At 32.0% G+C, this 21,647-nt stretch overlaps 1 protein-coding gene and 1 pseudogene across 1 annotated transcript; both read right to left on the reverse strand.

Annotated features, from left to right (window-relative positions):
• Positions 1 to 263: 263 nt before the first annotated feature.
• Positions 264 to 2,355, reverse strand: LOC132952828 (uncharacterized). Its single transcript, XM_061025288.1, has 4 exons — positions 2,194 to 2,355; positions 1,888 to 2,046; positions 1,132 to 1,299; positions 264 to 560 (listed from the first exon to the last, which is right to left on the reverse strand). Exons 1-4 carry the CDS (start codon positions 2,293 to 2,295, stop codon positions 390 to 392), a joined length of 600 nt encoding a protein of 199 aa, XP_060881271.1. The 5' UTR covers positions 2,296 to 2,355; the 3' UTR covers positions 264 to 389.
• Positions 2,356 to 10,764: 8,409 nt separating this feature from the next.
• LOC132952359 (uncharacterized) lies at positions 10,765 to 14,186 on the reverse strand (annotated as a pseudogene).
• Between the last annotated feature and the right edge of the window lie 7,461 nt (positions 14,187 to 21,647).

A 21,647-nucleotide genomic window follows, 5' to 3' on the forward strand; every position in this document is an offset into this window, starting at 1 on the left:
TATATTAAGCATAGTTAAAAACTGAAAACTTCAGTGGGCTGTATATTATGCTTTACGAAGCCAGAATTAATTCATTAGGATGTTCATGGACGAGAATCCGGTTGAGAACAGACCACCGGAGTAACACAGATTGAGGTTTGAAGATATTATAAGCAAAGACTTGGAGGAACTAAATAGAGGACAGGATTGGAAAGCAAGAGCTGTTAGGGAAGGCTGGAGAATTGGATGTGTGGTTGAATGGTTTTGATAGATGACAATCCCAAGAACGAAGAATATTGTTTATTTTTAAATCACAAAAAAAATGGTATATCTGAGTAATAATAATAAATAAATGTATCGTGAACATGAATATTGATTAGAACTATTAAAATATAATTTTTGTTTAACGTTTAATCAAGTTCCCAAGGTCGCTTCACCTCTACAACTAAAGTAAAACAACCATAGACTTCATTGTTTTTGGTAAAATAAATAGTGAATCTGTATGTTCCGTAAAAAAATGTCTTGGGAAAATTGGTTAACATGAAATCAGCAGTATCTAAGCCAGATCCTTTATAAAAACCCTGGAAACATAAGTAAACGTAGTTTTTATTTTTTTAGCGAACCTGTCATACATAGTATATTGTATATAATAATAAGCAATTAAAAAATATTATTAATACTACGCTTTTTTTATGTTTTTTATTTGTATATCGAAGAACTTCCGAAATATGAGGAATCATGTATCACATTTTAAGGCTTTTTTGACCAACGAATAGATTCAAATATTAAAAATATTGTACCATTTGTAGATTTAATATAAACAAAATATGTTGAAATGTATTTTTGGTTATTCATATTTCGGTTACACCAAAAAAAAAAAAATATCAGTTTTGGAGTACGTAATGATTTTGTAATGATTTTGTGTAAAAATCAACGTTTTCCCTTATTTTTTTTTCCAGTTCATTAATACACAAAGTATAAAATACTTTACAGAATAAAAAAATTTTATTCTAAATACACATAATTCTTAAATCAATGCATTATTTGATCCTATAAAAATAGAAATTGCAAAAAAAAGTTTTTTGTATGATTGTCGATAGGAAGAATTTAATGTTTATTATATTATTTTATAATTCTACAAAACTTTCATACCACGGGAATAGGACAAGTGGCATTGTAGATTCCTAGACCATCCATAATTGAAGTCCAAGCACCTCCAAAGAACGTTTTAAGTGTCGTGCAACCTTTGGGTGATTTATAAACAAAATCATTATTCTTCCAACCACCAACAGAATCTTTTCTCGCCATATCGAATTCCAACTATGAAGAAAACAATTTTTATAATTTCAAAATCGAATAGACTATAACACGATAAAACACAATTTCACAATTTCCGTATTAACGAAGTCAGTACTCAAAAATTTTTTGTGAACCATGTAAAATATAAAATTCATAATGTACACAATGACATATTATTTATTAATTATAATTATTAAATACAGTGTTTTAAAATTGAGTCCATGCTACTTTTATGTGTTTGAATTGAGTCCAGCTTATTATATTAGTGTCTTTGAATTGAGTCCGTATAGAAAAAATGTCATAACTACCTATAAGCTTATTATTTTTAATTAATTTACTCTTTATACTTATTATCACAATTACAAAAAAAAACTAAAGAATCTCACATATTTTTTGGGAGATTACTCAGTCAATCTCTCCGTGATGTGTCCTGGCCCCTGGGTAACGCTAATAGGCTGAAGGGACTCAACTCGAACCACCTGCCAATATTGGCCGACTCAACTCCGATAACCCAAATGTATTTGCGGGACCCAATTCAATATTTGACACTTAATTTAATGTTATCCATTAATAACATTTAAATCGAATAACAATAATAACTATACTTACATTCAAGGAATCATCAAATGGTACTAAATGTGTTATGTTTCCTAGAAATTCTGTGGTGTTGGCAGATTTTTTACCAAGGTACAATTCATATTTTATTTTATTATTCAGCCGGGCAGAAGTACAACGAAGCAGTGCTAAAAAATTAAGCCGGTATTTACCCTGGAGAAAAATATTTAATCGTATTAATCAACATCATATTATAGTACCTATTAGAGAACATTTGTTCGTTTGAATGAGATGGTGTCTAATGAACTAATTAAGAAAATTGACACAATAAAAATAATTTTATTAAGTAGATATACTTACAACTGGCAAGTTTGGTAAAAACAAAGGTTTACCTGTATCTGAAATAACAACAGTTACAAAAACCACAAGACTAATTATTAACAAACACTTCATCTCTAACATATTACTTGCACATAAATTCCAACTTATTCAACCCAGTTTATTTTTCAACTGTTAGTCAGAGTCGAATGAAGGCGAGTCTCACCTTGCTACGGCCACTAATTATATATATAATATATATATTATAATTACTGTCAAATTATGGATTATCTTGATTTAAATGAATTGTAACTGATGCTTTTTCATTTGTAATTATAAATTGTACGAATATTATTTTTGTTTATTAACCTTGCTTTCAGTATTGTTGCAGACTAGGTATGTCTACCACTAAAACAAATTATTGTTATAAAACAGATTACACAGTTTAGAAATTATCTAAACATAATAACTAATTAAACATAGATAATTTGCTATTATTATAGTATTTTCAATTTTGTAAAAATTACATTTTATGTTTCACTTAACAAAGCCTAACGATTGTATTTAATTTATACACTAGTTGAATTACCCGGTTTGGCCCGAAAAAAATTGTGATGTCCATGAGATCACTTGTGATTATACGAGCAGTATATTATCAGGAAAGCAATCTACCTGCGGTAGATTGATAACGACCTCGCATGGTGTGTACGTGAGTGTATATTGTACAGTGACACTCTAAAGTTATACCAAGTTTGCAGTCGTTTTTACTGAATTCAACCTACGGATGATTGTATATAATCTAGTGGTTTTTTATCAAGTAGCGTAATTTGGGGGGCGGCAAGGTGAGAATTTGGCTCCCTTTGTGATGAGCGTGCCATCACTGTCGGGCCCATATAGAAGCTAATAGATTATATATTTATTTATTTCTGTAATAATATGTATTAATTATTTAGTCACTGTCATCGCTCAAAAAAGTGGGTTGTTTTTGCCTATCATAGTAACAATAAGTAACCACTAACTACGGTTATCTAAGATAACAGTTATAGTTAGTAGTAAGTATAAAATTATGTAAGAAGGCTTTTTGTATTGAGATAAAAATGCAATTGTAATGTAATGCAATGTAATTGTTAGGCAGAGTTTTTTTTTTCTATTTTTTTATGGGCTGGTCAAAAATACCTGACCGTTCCAAAATCCGATGAATAAAAATAACCAAATCCGGCTTGAGATCGAAATGATTTAGAAGATATCGTTGATCCACCGTGGTTTGAACCACGGCTTGAGATAGAAAGGATTTAGATATCATTTATATATACAGCCTTGGTTTGAACCCGTTACATTCTATACTAAAACACACAGAAGTGCCATTGCGCCAACAGGCTTATCGCACTATCATTAATAATAATTATTATTAAAACCAATAACAACCATTTATAAACAATAATTTCCATAGTGAATCTTTAAATTCCTGTTTGAGCACCTTCCGTGGTTACGTACGTTTCCCCCATTTATGTTTTATCATTTTGGTTTTTCCCTATTATTTTGAAATTTACTGGACATTTTCTGATTTGATCTCTTTAAAAGTTTGTCTAATTCAATTAGGTTCATTTGATATCAGAAATTAGAACTTGAAGATGAGCATATTTTTCCATTATAAAAAGACAAAACCAAACACATTGTATAACCAATTCATTAACCGCTCTATTCAGAACTAAAAACTACGAAAAATATTGGGTGAGTATGAGAGACCGTGTACGATTGTAATATCGTACTAGGTATATCCTTTATTCGCCTCATAGACCATGACAAATATAAATAATTGAAAAAAATATGCCACCTGTAACAGTATGTATAATAGTTAAAATTTACAATATAATTTTAATACAATATAATTATACTATTTAAAATTTAGAATATCTCTATATAGATAAACTCATAAGCTATTTATTTTACGAACAAAATAACAAAATGTGTTCATGACAACGAAAAGTAATATATTATAAGTAAGGTTCTAAATTTGAAAAAATTTTCTAAAATTTAAAATTTCACTGTTCTTGAAATTTTTCAATGAAATTATATTTTTAATTATAGCTTATAGATGATTAGAAACAATAAATTGATTACACGCTTAGAATTAAAGAAAATCATACTATTTTTGTTGATTTATTATTTCATATTTTTATATTCTATATTATATAATAGTGCTGAAAAATATTCCTGGCATTATTTTGAGAGTAAAAACATTTTTTTACATGAGTTTTAAAATATTGTTGTATACAGCGGTCCAAAAGATAATGGTTTGAAATAAAGTTGAAGTCAATTCCAACAATAAATAAAATAATTGTGTATTTTCAGTAATTATAAAGTGTACAAAAGTCGTATAATATGTGTGTGTATGTGGCTGAGTAAGGTGCTTCGGGCTCATTATTTAATACTTAGATCATATAGTTTGGTATAACTATTATAGATTTGTTAAACAAATTATAAATTATATGTAAAAATGTTACATATTTTCTTTGTTTCATATAATATACAGCTTTTAAAAATATTCACTTAGATGTTGACGACTATAATATTTTAGTTATAATAAACATTTTATTTTTATTTTTCATCAAAATGAAATATTTCATGAAAAGTTCATGAAATATTACAAGAAAATAAATTTCATGAAATTTTAAAACCCTAATTAAAAGTATAGGTACTATGATGCTACTAGATATTTTTTCTCTGCAAGGAAAATTGAGGAATCTTACATGTTTTTGGGTATAGAATAGTCGTTAAATAATATAAACATTTTGCTAATAATTAAATTTATTAATTTTTGTTTTTTGTTTTTATTGTTTATTTGCGTGTCATTCAATGAACGAAGAGTTAGAAAAACTACTTCGCGAAAATTGGTTAGAAAGAAATATTTTGTACTCAGCCATACACATATTAGCTATGTTAAAACCACATACGTGTTCTTATGTTCCTCGATATTTATATTTTTTTATTTTCCCTATATTTTTATGGTTATAAAAATAAATCATTTATAGTTCAAATTGGTGTTATATTTTTTTTTTAATGTTCGTTTAGTTTCAATCAAATTGAATGGGGACTTAACTGTTAATATTGTCCCCAACCATACGGCGATTGTAGTCTGTAACACGCCGATATCCCCAACATATTCCCTATCATTGTACTTAGGACCAGGCTTTCGCGGGTCGCGCTGAGCTCTCGTGAACTTCGCTACCCCTACTTTGTACAATAATTAGATATTACGATAAATAAAGGATAAGACGTAATACCAAAACCCTTCGCGTTCTTATTCCGGACGCCGGTTCGCACGCTCACTATGCTTTGGCATGTGGATTAGTCAAAGTGGGAGTGGGAAAGACTGATAAAATTTGTTGGAAAAATCGCCAAAATTAGGATTTTGATCTGCAAATTCTAAAAACCAATTGGCAATTATTTTTAATTTTTTTTTTTTTTAAATAACCGACACCGGTTTGATGTCGATCGGACTAGTTGGCGGGGTGAACTTAACTATCGTAATAGCAATGATTATTGATTGCAGACAAAAAAAAAATAATACTCAAAATCGGTTAGAGATTAAGATTACCGTTTTGTGGTTTGTATTATATTATACCAGGGGTGGCCACAACGAGGCTCGCAAGCCCCATACGGCTCTTTAATCAATTTCGTGCGGCTCTTGAACCAAACTTAGACTAAAATTAATAAATATATAATTTCATTAGAACCGTAAGATAGTGATTTTTATTGTCGTCGGTTTCGTTATAATTTCAGTCGTTATTAGGTATAGGTTGGCACGACAATAAAAATCTGCAAAAACTGATAAACGAAATGCCTGTGACTAGACACACAATAGAGAGACGAGTTTCTGTTATTAGTACGCAGTGCCGGCGGTATGATTTGCGAGCCCTGTGCTAATTATAAACGCGAGGCCCCGGATCTAAATCCAAATCACTATATTTCATTGGTAAATACATAATTAAAATATTTTAACATAGTGTAATTAATAACAAAACAGCTTTTTTTAATTTTTATTAAATATTTTATTTTTTCATCACTGTCAATAGTTATTATAACATAATATATTAATATATAACATAGTCGGAGTCAATACTTCTATATGTTATTGAATTAAAGATAAAAAAAAAATACTAAAATTAAGCATATTAAAAAACATAAAAATGTTAGTAAATAAAATACAAATTAAAATAGCCAATAAGGGTGATTGAATAATAATCGTTTAAATTAAAACATTTTTTTCTAGCTTTCTGTGCATCTAAAGTATCTAGAATATTTTCTAAACTTAAACTGTCTCCTATTTAACTTTCTATGGCGATTAATGTTAAACCAGCTAATTTGAATTGTGACAGACTATTTCTTAGACTATAGAAGGTTTCGATTTTGTATACTGGTTTTGAAATTTTACGATTTTGGTTTCAACTTAGCAATACCGGTATTAAGAAATTTCGGTTTCGATTTCGGTTTTGTATACCGGTTTCCAATTTTCTTTTGCGAATAATGAAATGGTTATCAACATTTTAATCACTAAAATCTACGAAAAATATTGGGTGAGTATGAGAGACCGTGTACGATTGTAATATCGTACTAGGGGTATATCCTTTATTCGCCTCATGGTCCAGTGTACGTGAGTGTATATTGTACAGTGACACTCTAAAGTTATACCAAGTTTGTCGTTTTTACTGAATTAAACCTACGGATGATTGTATATAATCTAGTGGTTTTTCATCCTGTAGCGTAATTTGGGGGGCGGCAAGGTGAGAATTTGGCTCCCCTTGTGATGAGCGTGCCACTGTCGGGCCGGATAGGGGCTAGTTTTTGCCCTTCATATAGAAGCTAATAGATTATATATTTATTTATTCCTCTACTGTTTTTGCCTATCATAGTAACAATAAGTAACCACTAACTACGGTTATCTAAGATAACATTTATAGTTAGTAGTAAGTATAAAATTATGTAAGAAGGCTATTTGTATTGAGATAAAAATGCAATTGTAATGTAATGCAATGTCATTGTTAGGGAGAGGTTTTTTTTTCTGTTTTTTTATGGGCTGGTCAAAAATACCTGACCGTTCCAAAATCCGATGAATAAAAAAAAACCAAATATTCTTATGTATAGATAAAGAATTAATTAGAAAAAATAAAAAAGAAACAATACAAACAATTGATCCACCGTGGTTTGAACCACGGCTTGAGATAGAAAGGATTACGTACGTAACGTTTCCCCCATTTATGTTTTATCATTTTGGGTTTTCCCTATTATTTTGAAATTTACTGGACATTTTCTGTTTTGATCTCTTTAAAAGTTTGTCTAATTCAATTAGGTTCATTTGATACCAGAAATTAGAACTTGAAGATGAGCATATTTTTCCATTATAAAAAGACAAAACCAAACACATTGTATAACCAATTCATTAACCGCTCTATTCAGAACTAAAAACTACGAAAAATATTGGGTGAGTATGAGAGACCGTGTACGATTGTAATATCGTACTAGGTATATCCTTTATTCGCCTCATGGACCATGACAAATATAAATAATTGAAAAAAATATGCCACCTGTAACAGTATGTATAATTGTTAAAATTTAGAATATCTCTATATAGATAAACTCATAAGCTATTTATTTTACGAACAAAATAACAAAATGTGTTTATGACAACAAAAAGTTAAATATTATAAGTAGTGTTCTATATTTGAAAAAAAATTTTAAAATTGAAAATTCCACTGTTTAAACCATAAAATTAATAAGAACCGTAAAAAAGTGTCTCGGGAAAATTGGCTAACATGAAATCAGCAGTATTTAAGCCAGATCCTTTATAGAAACCCTGGAAACATAAATAAACGTAATTATTAATGTTTTAGCGAACCTGGCAATACATAGTATTGTCGTGTATTGCAGATAGTCATCAAAATAATATTATTTAATATATATGTAATATAAGTGGGAATATTTCAAATTGTAAATTATTGACATAGGTCAGGCCAGCGAAGCAATATATGCTGAGGCGACGATAATATTTTCTATATAACACCGCCGTACGCGCAGGCACGGCCCCCGTTATCGCTGAGTGATTCGTGTGAAACGCCTATCGTAGTACGGGCTAGGCGATCTGAATTTGATAAGTGTTTTATTTATGTTTGTTTTAATACAATAAAAGTGTTTCCGACCTGAAAACCCGAGTTAAACATTATTTTAGTCATTCTTACGTTCTTACCTTTCATAGGAACAGCGCTAGTAAGAAGTTGGACGCTGCAGAGTCGCACTATCACTCTAGCAAATTGGAACTAATGAGTATAGTGTGGGCAGTGGACAGTTGGCGACACTGCTTGCTTGGCGTTAGGTTCTCGGTTGTGACTGATTGCCAGGCGTTAGTTTACTTGAGGGGACATAGGGCTACGAAGCCGCAAGTGATGAGATGGTACGACATACTACAAGAGTATGATTTTGATATATATCATCGTCCAGGAACAAAAATGCTGCATGTTGACGCATTGTCGCGTGTAGGTTTCTGACCAGGAAGGCAAGACACTAGATGAAGTATTGGCTGGTCGATTTGATGTGTGCTTTTCGTTAAAGACAGAAGACAAGGTACGGATGGCTCAGCATGTGGATGAAGAGTTGCACCAAATTTGCAACATATTACAAAAAAAATGAGGAGCAGAGAACGAAAGCGGAAAGGGGACTGGTGTATGGATACAGCCTAGAAGGAAGGTTGCTGTATAGACGGTATCAAGGACGACTACTGTTTGTAATGCCCAGGAGCATGCGCAAAAGCATTGTGGTGGCAGCGCACGATTTGGGTGGGCATCTGTCTGTTGACAAAACAGTCAGCAAAATAACTCAGGACTTTTGGTTTGTGGGACTACGCCGTTATGTCAAACTTCATATCCAGATGTGTATGGAATGCCTAATGACAAAAAAACCAAGAGGACGACAACCGGGCCTGCTGCATCCCATACCACCAGGACGAAGGCCATTTGAAATTGTCCATACAGACCACGTAGGGCCATTTGTCACGAGCACCGAAGGAAACAGGTATATTTTAGTGTTGGTGGACAATCTCACCAAATATGTCTGTTTGTTTCCAATTACGGATACTAGTACGGAGGGAGTGTTAGGTATATGCCATGGATGAGTTCATAAACAGGTTTGGACTGCCTAGGAAGCTGATCACTGATCGAGGTACCTGTTTTACATCTCATCGGTTTGAAAACTTCTGTTTGTGACGTGGAGTCACACACGTACTTAACTCAACGCGAAGGCCACAAGCTAACGGACAAGTGGAGGGGATTAATAGCACCATCTTGCCCATGTTAATTTCTCTAGCTGAGGAAGGACAGTGGGACGAGTTACTGTCTGATGTACAAAAACAGATCAACAATAGTGAGTCAAAGCTGACACCGTTTGAAATGCTGCACGGGTAAAGGCCACGGTTTGAGTTAGGTCGACTAAGAGACCTTTTGACTACTTCAGAAGAGTGGGTCTGCCCATCTGAGCTCTGGGAAAAAGCAAGAGAAGAAATGATCAGGTCCAAACAACGTGTGAAGACAGTGTATGACAACCATAGACACAATCAAACAAAATACACTGTGGGGGAGGTGGTGGTCATGGCCAGGATGCCGGTGTCGACAGGTGAATCTACTAAGCTTCAAGAGCGTTATCGTGGGCCTCTGGTAGTGACAGAAGTTTTACCCAATGATACCTACCGAGTAGCTCAGCTTGCAGAGAATAGCAGACGGTACTTTGCAACTCCCTCATACGGAAGGTTATGGTGGGAAACCCAACTGGAAAGAGACCGTGGGGAGACCAAGCTAGAGATGGTTTGATTCGGTGAAGAGAGACCTGTCCAAAATAAATAACGTCTTCAGCATCGACATGGCAACGGATAGGGATCAGTGGAGAAGAATTGTGGAAGCGGCAAGGGACCTTGATGGTCCATATTAATAGGCCAGAAGAAGATAAAGATGTAATTAGTAAAAATAAGAAAACAAACAATACAAAAAATGGGTCCACTGTGGTCTGAACCACAGCATGGCTTTAGATATCTGTTCCGGCGAGGAAATAATTTTGAGTGTACTGTATTTTTTGTATTTTTGATATCTTCAATGTAGAATAAACATTATAGTTTATAACGAGGTACTGCGACAATTAATAGCTAATATAATATTTTATATTAAGTACGGTTCGTAATATTTGTGTAAGAAAGTCTAAACTGTGCAAGTCTGCCCTGGGCGGGTCTTGCTACAGTATAGCTGTGTAGAACACACTGCCATGATTTTGTGCTCCACACTCGTATTTATAAAATTGGTCTTGCCCGCTGCGTAGTCGCAGGAGCCACCCGTGATTGTCTGTGATTGGCTATTGCGCATGGTCACACGGCGGCAATAACATGCGCGTGAAGTTGGCCCCCCCCCAACATGACCAATTTCTTTCAAAATTATGTTATCATTTTGCAAATTGGTTTTCAGAATTTGCAAATAAATTCCCTGCCCGGAATAAAAAAAATAAGATGGGGGGGGGCAACTTCACTCAGCCCCCCTATATGTAGCTAGCGGTTTCAAGATACTACAAACATTTTGCAAATTATTTGCAAATATTTGCAAATTGGTTTTCAGAATTTGCAAATAAATTCCCTATATCAGTAGTCGATCTAGATCTAGTGAAAGTCATTATCTGACATTTATTAATATTAAGTGATAGATAATTTTTAGTGCACCAATCATATAGGATATTCAACTCAGATTGAAGTAAATCAGCATCCAGTTGTGAATTAACTATACGAAACAATTTAATATCATCTGCAAACATTAGCTTAGAGAAATTTTGAAATGTTATATCATTAATAAATATATTGAATAATATTGGACCTAAGTGGGATCCGATGGTTTGATTCGATGAAGAGAGACCTGTCCAAAATAAATAACGCCTTCAGCATCGACATGGCAACGTATAGGGATCAGTGGAGAAGAATTGTGGAAGCGGCAAACCTTGATGGTCCGTATTAATAGGCCAGAAGAAGATAAAGAAGTAATTAGTAAAAATAAGAAAACAAATAATACAAAAAATTGGTCCACTGTAGGTACGTGAATAGCGACTAGGGTGACCATAAGAATAAAATAAAAATACGGGTCACTTAAGTTACTTAACTAAATATATGTATATAAAAAACAAATTAAATGTATGCTGTATAATAGTTTTTAAATACGAATAAAATATTAATATATGTACACAAAAATCCAAAAAAAATTATTTTGATGGCGATGGTAGGTAAATTCTTCTTTTGATGTTTTTGTATACTTTTGTGCTGAACTGATTTCATCGAGTAACTTAGTTTCTTTTAATAGAATATTATAAAACTCATTACAAGATAAGTTTTTAAAATGTGTTTTTACAATTATAATTGATTTGATAGTTTAAACCAAAAAACGATTTGTTTCATCTGTCCACAACACATTAATGGTTGAAAAAATCCGTTCTACTGCAGCATTTGTAACCGGCATTGCCAAAGAATATTCTACAATTTCTGATATGTTAGTTGTATTAATGTTATGAGCTTTAGTGTATTCAAATATTTCACACCACTTAACTTCTACTTTAGCTGAATTTTTTTGCCATTCATGAATTCGTGATTTAAAAATTTGTTCTGCATGGCTGAATTTATTAAATAAATTATCTTCATCCAATTTTAAGTTAGAATTATTTTGGTTGTTTTCCATAAGAAATTTAATACATTTTTGAACATTTTCCCAAGTAGGACAGTTTATTAGTTGGACCCAACAAAATATTTTCAACTGGTCAAAGTAGCAACCCCATTTTTCGACGTAAGATAAAAAAGTATTATAAAATAGATCAGTACTTTTTTTAAATGAGTTTTCATTATACATATTATTGTTTTTTAAACCATTTTAAAGCAATAAAATATTTGTTGTAAGAAAGTTAAGATTTTTCAATTTTTTATTTTCCTACCAAAATTTCTAATTCCTCTGCAACTTCACAGGCTGATATTTTATCTCCTTCTATTTTTGTTACAGTATCACAGACAACCTTTTATTTGCTTTGCAAAAAATGAAACCATACCATAGATATAGGATCATTCAAAAAACTATTTTATATAGTAGGACACTTTTCTTGTTTCTCGAAGTATGATTCTAAGCCCGGGTAAATATCAATAATTCTTGTTACTGCTGGTAATAAGGATAGCCAATGAGTTTTTACACTTCCAAGAATATTTTTATATTCAACATTTGCATATTCACAAAACTCTTTCAAATGTTCAACTCGAACTGTATAGATATGAAAAAATTGAAAAATGTTGTTAACTATGATTTCTACATCAACAGGTAACACATCAGCACTTGATTCCATTGCGTTGTGCAAAATATGAGCAACCTACCCCAAAAATATTCGTTTTTAAATTGTTATTTAAAATTGAAAAAACATTATTTGAACCTTTTCTTAAAACACCTCCAATGTTAGTATTGCGATTATCACCAGAAAATGCAATAATTTTATCTGACAACTTATGCTTTTTCAAACTTTCAATTATATAAGTTGATAAAATGTTTGCTGTTTCTCCTTTTAAATTTGTTACTTCAAAAACTTTGATTTGTATTCCCGAATTTGGTTTGTAATAACGTATTAAAATGGGTACGATTTTTAGGTTCTCATGGTTAGAAGTATCTATCATAATTGTAGCAAAATTTATATTTTCTATTTCCTTACAAATTTGTTGCATGGTAAAAGGAGCTAACACATTTAAAACAATCGATGCAGCCTTAGTTCTCGCACAAGTAAATTTTTTACTATAAATTTGTTTTAAAAGAGATGATGTCCATTGATCGAAATGAGTGATTGTGTACCACGGTATGAAATGCGAATATCCCTCCTTGTGCTGCAGTACGTCTACTTTCGTCAGTGGACCCACTCGGATCATTAAAAAAAAAAAAAAAAAAAGTTACCTTTCATTATTATTTCATTCATAATAATTTATTGTCAAGACAAGAATTTAAAAATAATGCTGATAAGTATAGATTTAAATGTTCTATTGAATATTGTGATACAAAAATATCGTAGAAAAAAAAAATTCAAAAAGTTATACATTAACAATAAGGAGAAAAACGGGATTAATACGGGACCTACTTGAAAATACGGGACAAAATGCGTCCCGTATAACTTTTGTCGGGACAACGGGACACAAAGTGGAAAAACGGGACAATGCCGTATAATACGGAACGTATGGTCACCCCCCTAGTGTAGACCGGAATGGTGCGCGCGAGTCGACGTACTTGATGCGGCCAGTCCCGTGTTCTGTGACGGACCGGAGGGCGCCCGTCAGTCTGGCACCAGCTGAGTCAGGAACAGGACACGGCACCGACGCCGGGCGTGTCGGCTGCAAGTGAGCTGGTTGCTCATTTATTCATTATCGCCGAATCGCGGGTCATCAAGAAGATTAATTGTAATTGTACATTATTGCAACCAGTGTCCCATGTGACTGAACCGGTCTGATCCGCGCTCTACATAATACATAGATTCGGCCGATACAGTCGGCGGGAGGTCGTTGCAGTCCTAGGCATCTGTACGCCTCCCGACGTCAAACGTGCTAGGTGCAGCGTTTTATTCGCGACGATCGGCTCATGATAGTGCCGACTGACTGTAGTCCGAATCTCATCACATCATGCAAACATATGATTGGCTGACGGCCCTTTGCGATCACACACAAATATAACATTAAATAAATATACTACTTTAAGAAATTATGATGAAATAGGAAAATACTTCGCGTGGCGCGAACAATATCATTTCTATATACGGCCGTGGTTTGGATTCGAGACATTCTGTCCTAAGACACAGAGAAGTGCCACTGCGTCAACAGGCTTATCGCACCATCACTAATAATAATTATTATAAAAACCAATAACAACCATCTATAAACAATAATTTCCATCGTACATCGTTAAATACCTGTTTGAGCACCTCCCGTGGTTAGCTACGTTTCCCCCGTTCATGTTTTATTATTTTGGTTTTCCTTATTATTTTGAAAAGTACTTTTTTGATCTCCCAAAAGTTTGTCCATTTCAATTAGGTACATTTAATACCAGAAATTAGAACTTGAAGATGAACATATTTTTCCATTATAATAAGTCAAAACCAAACATATTGTAAAACCAATTCATTCATCGCTCCATTCACAAATCTGTGATATTTAGTTGAATATCTGAGTTTATATATGCTCCTCTGTGGAAAGTGACGCGCGTCAGAACGGAATTTAGGTTGGCAAATTCAGAACCACTCGTGCGGGGACTGAGTCCCGAAATTCGGTGGCCGAACAGTTTTCGGATTAGATGACTAGTTTTTTATCTAGATAAAGATAAAGATAAATACGTTTTTATCTAGATAAAAAAGAGATACAATTTTTTTTAAAGTGGGTTTTAATTTAGGTATAAAACCGTAGTTGGGCACTAGGAACATAATAATAATAATGATGATATAAATAAAAGTAATTACATTATTTATAAACCATAAACTTGGTTTGAGAATCTGTATAAATATTTAAATGCGTTTGTACAATTTCGCGATTTTTATCAATAAAAAATGTATCTAGATGAATTAATTTAGATGAGTAAAAAAATTATCTAAGATGAACGTTTAGATACCTTGTAACTATTTATCTAGATAAGATAAAAGATGAACAAATAATTATCTAGATATTCATCTAGATAAATTTATCTAGATAAGTTTGAACACTGCAGCCGAAAAGTGGAAAAAGTCGTCGTATCGAGCTAGATTGTGGGCGTTAACGGTTGGTTAAGCGGACTGGAATTTCATTGCGAGCATTCATTTTCGTCTAATGAAAAAAGTTCGGTGGACTTGTATGAACACAAAGCGTGTAAAAAAAAATCGATAGTTTTGTGAATACACGAGGTTACCAATCCGGTAATTTGAGTCAGTGTCTGGAAAGATATAGGATAATACAGTAATCGGAAAAAAAGTCCCGGTAAAAAATTCCCACACTAAGAAAAAAAAGTTAAGGGAAAAATTTAAAGAAAATATTATTCTTACACTGTGGTTTTACAGTTGTACTTAGTATTTATTTTAGTGTGTAATGTAAAGGTAGATATAAAATATATTTATTATCTGCAATAATAACTATGATAAGACGTATGTTTTGATCCAATATTAATTGGCAGTATTATTTGGTACGCTAGAAAATTCCCTATTTCTGAACTTCTGACAAGGTCATGATATAGGTAATAAGTTAGAGCGCGGATTTATATGCATTAAAAATTCACCAAATATGCGCTAAAATATATGCACTAAAATGTTAAAATATGCACAAAAAATAAAAATATGCTTAATAAAATTAGCATAAAAATTATCGAACCTTAATATAAATACTTATCTACTTTTTTTTTTTTTTGGTAGTTTTAATCAAAAAGAAAAAAATAGGAATACATTTATATCAACAATGTATCCTAAAAAAAATTTTAGTCTTTAAAATCGGGCGTAGGACGTTTGCGCATCGCTATTGTAATGAATGACCTTTTTTGTAGGCTGTTTGCGCATCACTATTGTTAAAAAAGGCATAGGGTGTTTTTCGATTGCTATTGTTAAAAAAAATCTTTATATAGGCCGTTTGCGCATAGCTATTGTTAAAAAGGCATAGGGTGTTTTCCCTAGCTATTGTTACAAATAACCTTTTTATAGGCCGATTGCGCATTCCAAATTACGTATACCAGGTTTTATTTACACTTATGAAAATAATCGTCAATATTCATAATTCATATTTAAAAAAAAATTAAAAAATTAATATTCACATTTACCAAAAAAAAAAAAAATATATAATATTATTTAATCATCTTTCGTATAAATCTACAACCGTGGTTGATACGCTTTTAAATGATCATTTATCAGTTATATATATTATTATCTCACCAATATATTCGGTCATATCACTAATAGGTAGATAGGTAAAAGGTAGTAGGTACCTTTCTATTGTTAAAATTTGCGATGCGCAGAAGACGTAATACCAAAACCCTACGCGTTCTTATTCCGGACGCCGGTTCGCAGTGACCGTGCCGTCTCACTATGCTTTGGCATGCGGATTAGTCAAAGTGGAAGTGGGAAAGACTGATAAAATTTGTTGGAAAATTCGCCAAAATTAGGATTTTGATCTACAAATTCTAAAAACTAATTGGCAATTATTTTCAATTTTTTTTTTTTAATTAACCGACACCGGTTTGATGTCGATCGGACTAGTTGGCGGGGCTAACTTAAATATCGTAATAGCAATGATTATTGATTGCAGACAAAAAAAAAATAATACTCAAAATCGGTTAGAGATTAGGATTACCGTTTTGTGGTTTGTATTATATTATACCAGGGGTGGCCACAACGAGGCTCGCGAGCCCCATACGGCTCTTTAATCAATTTCGTGTGGCTCTTGAACCAAACTTAGACTAAAATTAATAAATATATAATTTCATTAGAACCGTAAGATAGTGGTTTTTATTGCCGTCGGTTTCGTTATCATTTCAGTTGTTATTAGGTTGGCACGACAATAAAAAACTGCAAACACTGATAAACGAAATGCCTGTGACTAGACACACAATAGAGAGACGAGTTTCTGTTATTAGTACGCAGTGCCGGCGGTATGATTTGCGAGCCCTGTGCTAATTATAAACGTGAGGCCCAGGATCTAAATCCAAATCACTATATTTCATTGGTAAATACATAATTAAAATATTTTAACATAGTGTAATTAATAACAAGACAGCTTTTTTTTAAATTTTTATTAAATATTTTATATTTTCATCACTGTCAATAGTTATTATAACATAATATATTAATATATAACATAGTCGGAGTCAATACTTCTATATGTTATTGAATTAAAGATAAAAAAAAAATACTAAAATTAAGCATATTAAAAAACATAAAAATGTTAGTAAATAAAATACAAATTAAAATAGCCAATAAGGGTGATTAAAATTTAATAATAATCGTTTAAATTAAAACATTTTTTTCTAGCTTTCTGTGCTGCTAGTACAGTTCTAACCGTCGTACAGGTAAGACGTTCGGTCTTTTCCCGTTGTGATTACGTCCGTTATCGATACGTTTTTATCTAGTTAATTATAGTTCGGTTTTTCATAATGCCTCTCACTTGCTTAATTTGCTCATCGGCTATTAACCGTAGTACTACCTATTTAACTTGTTGTGCCTGTAAGAAAACTACAGCTCATAGTAATTGCGTTACTACTACTGGATCCTCTCCTAAAAACGCATCTTCTTGGAAATGCAGTATTTGCTCTCCTTCTAATTTCGATTTACTCTCTAAAATCGAAAAATTGTTCGACCTATTAAATTCTACCAATGAAAAATTAGACCGGGTTGTAGCTGAAAATTCTTGTTTTCAAGAAAAATTATGCTTACTTGAATCAAGAATCGTCAAATTAGAATCAAATCCAACTTCTAATGCCAACGTTTCTTATTCTGACATGTTTAACGAACTACATGATCGCCAATCTCGAGAAAAAAATATAATTTTATTTAACGTACCCGAGTCGATTAATGATGTCGATGACACCTCATTAGTTAATGACATTTTTGCTAAAATTGATGCCCCTATCGCTACTTCACTAATAGTCCGCCTGGGTAAACGTGGACCAAAACCTCGACCGATAAAGATCACATGTGAAAAAAAATCCGACGTTGGGTTAATACTTAAGTCAAAAAATCGCCTCGGGAATCTACCTGACAAGAAATTTATCCACGTAACGGTTGATTGGACCACTTCACAACGCAGTTTCTACGATAAAGTACGTGAACAACTTTCAATACGTAAAAACAATGGTGAAAACAACATTTACATCGGCTATATTAAAGGAGTTCCAACTATTCTACAAAAAAACTAAATACTGCCTCAGGTTTTACACATACAGATAATACTTTTATAAATAATAATATTAATTCATCTAAATTTAAATGCAAACATATTGATGGCTTGTTTCAAAATGTTAGGGGGTTGCGTACAAAGTTAGATTTATTACGTATCAATGAACCGTTATTTACTTTGGATTTTTATGTAATTGTTGAGACTAGTTTAAATAGTAACTTCTTATCATCTGAACTTGGTTTTTCCTCGTTTGAGATCTATAGATGTGATCGTGACTATACAAATTCTGGCGTTAACCTTGGTGGCGGAGTTTTAATTTGTGTAAAAAAAAAATTTTTTTCTAAACGTTTAAATGCACTTTATACCCCAAATTTTGAACACTTATTTATTCACGTCCGTGTTATTAATAAATACTTAATAATCGCTGGTGTTTATTTTCCACCCAATAGTAACAATGATAGTTACGTTTCATTTTTTAACGCTTTAAATTTAATTGTATCATCACATCCTGATTATGAAATTATTATTTGCGGTGATTTTAATCTACCTAAGTTAAACTGGGTTGTTCATAAGGACTATGTTAAGTGCTACGGTAATATCTATAATCAGGCAGCAACCGTTATCGATGAATTCGCTTATCTCAACTGTCGACAATTTAATAGATGGTATAATTTATCGGGCTCATTACTTGATTTAATATTTTCTAACATTCCAAATGTTTGTGTTCTTAATGACGCTGATAAAGCTATTTTACCTTTAGACACGTTATATCACCCTGCTCTGTACATTAGCTTTAATATTTCTACGTCTTGTAGTAATTCGGACCCAATTCCCAAGTTATTTCGATTTTAACCGAACTGACTTTTGTGGCTTATCGTACGCTCTTAATTCTTGTAATTGGAACGACATTTTAAGCAGTCCGGACATTAATATAGCCACTTCATGTTTTTACTCAACACTTAACACTCTGATTGAATATTTCGTTCCTAAAATTACTCCAAAAAAAACTAATTTCCCCTCCTGGTATAGCAAGTACTTAATATGTTTAATTATCAAAAAAAAAATTGCACATAAAACTTTCAAACGTTATAATAATCCTAATGATTTCAATACTTTTAAACTATTACGGCAACAAATCAAAATTGAATCTTACAACGCATATAATAGTTATCTTAATCACATCCAATCGGATTTATTATTAAACCTAAAACGTTTTTGGAATTTTGTCCGCTCTAAAAAACAAGATAGCTCTATCCCTCAAGCCATGTCTCTCAACGAAGTATCTGCCAATTCAAGCCAAGATATTGCTAATCTTTTTGGTAACTATTTTAGCTCTGTTTTTAGCCCCATTAATAGCCCACTTACACCATTATCTAGTTTTTCTAATTTTAATACTGTTAATCTTAATAATATTGAATTTACGCTAGGTGATATTTTTGAAGGTTTAAGTTTTCTTAAACCTAAGTGTTCATATGGTCCTGATGGGATACCTCCTATACTATTACGTAATTGCCGTTATTCATTAGCACTACCCATCTATACATTATTCAAATTATCTTTATCTACTAGCTCTTTTCCTACATTATGGAAATCTAGCTACATTCAACCTATTTTTAAATCTGGTTCCAGATCAAATGTCGAAAACTATAGACCTATTTCCATTTTATCTGCAATCCCTAAGTTTTTTGATAAAATACTTGCTTCAAAAATTAACTACTATTTCAAAAATGTTTTTATTAATGAGCAACACGGGTTTAGACCTGGTAGATCTACGGTAACACACCTTTTATCCTTTCATTCTTTTCTGTTAGAGGCAATTGAATCAGGTTTACAAGTTGATGTTATATACACTGACCTCAAAAAAGCATTTGATAGCGTTAATCATACTTCCCTCGTAAATAAGTTAAAACTGTATGGTGTATCGGATCCATTATTAACATGGTTCAAATCATATCTCTCCTCCCGTACCCAAATTGTAAAAATTCATAACCATTCTTCTTTTCCCATTTCCGTTACCTCGGGTGTCCCGCAAGGTGGCGACCTTTCTCCGTGGCTATTTAACATTTTTATTAATGATGTGTCCCAATGCTTTTCTAACTGTAAATTCTTGCTCTTTGCTGATGACTTGAAGATTTTTAATGTTATAAATAACACATCTAACTGCTTAGATTTACAAAATTGCTTAGTTAAACTTTATAAATGGTGCACTGATAATGGTTTATTAATAAACATTAACAAATGTAATTATATATCGTTTTTTCGTACTCGTTCATATACTAACTTCCAATATTCCATTAATTCCAATCAACTTGTCCCAGTTACCACAATAAAAGATCTAGGTGTTATTTTCTCTTCCGACCTTTCATTTAATGACCACATTAATTACATTTGTAACAAGTCCAATAAAATACTTGGGTTTTTAAACCGTAACACCATTGGTTTCTCTAATATTAACGCGTTGAATACTCTATATATGTCACTAGTCCGTTCAATACTTGAATACGCTGCTATTATTTGGTCACCCCATCAACAATTACATATTAATCGTATAAATAAAGTACAAAATAAATTTATAAAAATAAGCACATTTCGTTGTGGGATTAACCCGTATACTTTTAAATCTCTAACTGATAGACGTGTTGAATTTGATGTTACCTTTATTTACAAATTATTAAACAATGATATTGATGCTCCTGATTTACTTGCTAAATTATCTTTAGCCGTTCCTTCTTTTTATTCTAGAAACCCCCAAACTTTTAAAGCGAATTTTCACACCACTAACTATGGTTACGCAGCCCCTCTTGATCGTGCTTGTCGATCTATTAATAATATGTCAAATATTGATATTTTTAACGATTCTTTGCCATCATTAATTCTAAAACTATAAAATTGTACTTGTTAATATTTTCTTTAGCCTATTCTTTATTCGTGCACCAATGTAATTTATTCTTACCTTGTAACATTATGTAATTTCTATTATTATAATCTGTACTAAACTAATGCCCCTGAGGCGTCGATAAATAAATAAATAAATAAAAATAAATAAATAAATAAAAAAAATAAAGTATCTAGAATATTTTTAACTTAAACTGTCTCCTATTTAACTTTCTATGGTGATTAATGTTAAACCAGCTAATTTGAATTGTGACAGACTATTTCTTAGAATATAGAAGGTTTCGATTTTGTATACTGGTTTTGAAATTTTACGATTTTGGTTTCAACTTAGCAATACCGGTATTAAGAAATTTTGGTTTCGGTTTCGGTTTTGTATACCGGTTTCCAATTTTCTTTTGCGAATAATGAAATGGTTATCAACATTTTAATCACGATCTCAATTTTATTATGAGTATTAATTATGCGTATTAATGGAATTTACGTATTTAAAAACACGTTAATTAATAATTAAAAATAACGATTTCCAATTTTTTCAGATTTCGGTTTTGAATTTAATACCGGTATCCAATTTTTTTCTGTTTTGGTTTTAACTTTTAAATTATAATACCGGTATCCAATTTTTTCTGGTTTTGGATTTGACCATAATACCGGTGTAACGTATGTTACATCATTACGTTTA

Source organism: Metopolophium dirhodum, chromosome 9 (genome assembly GCF_019925205.1).
Source record: "Metopolophium dirhodum isolate CAU chromosome 9, ASM1992520v1, whole genome shotgun sequence".
Lineage (NCBI taxonomy): Eukaryota > Metazoa > Arthropoda > Insecta > Hemiptera > Aphididae > Metopolophium > Metopolophium dirhodum.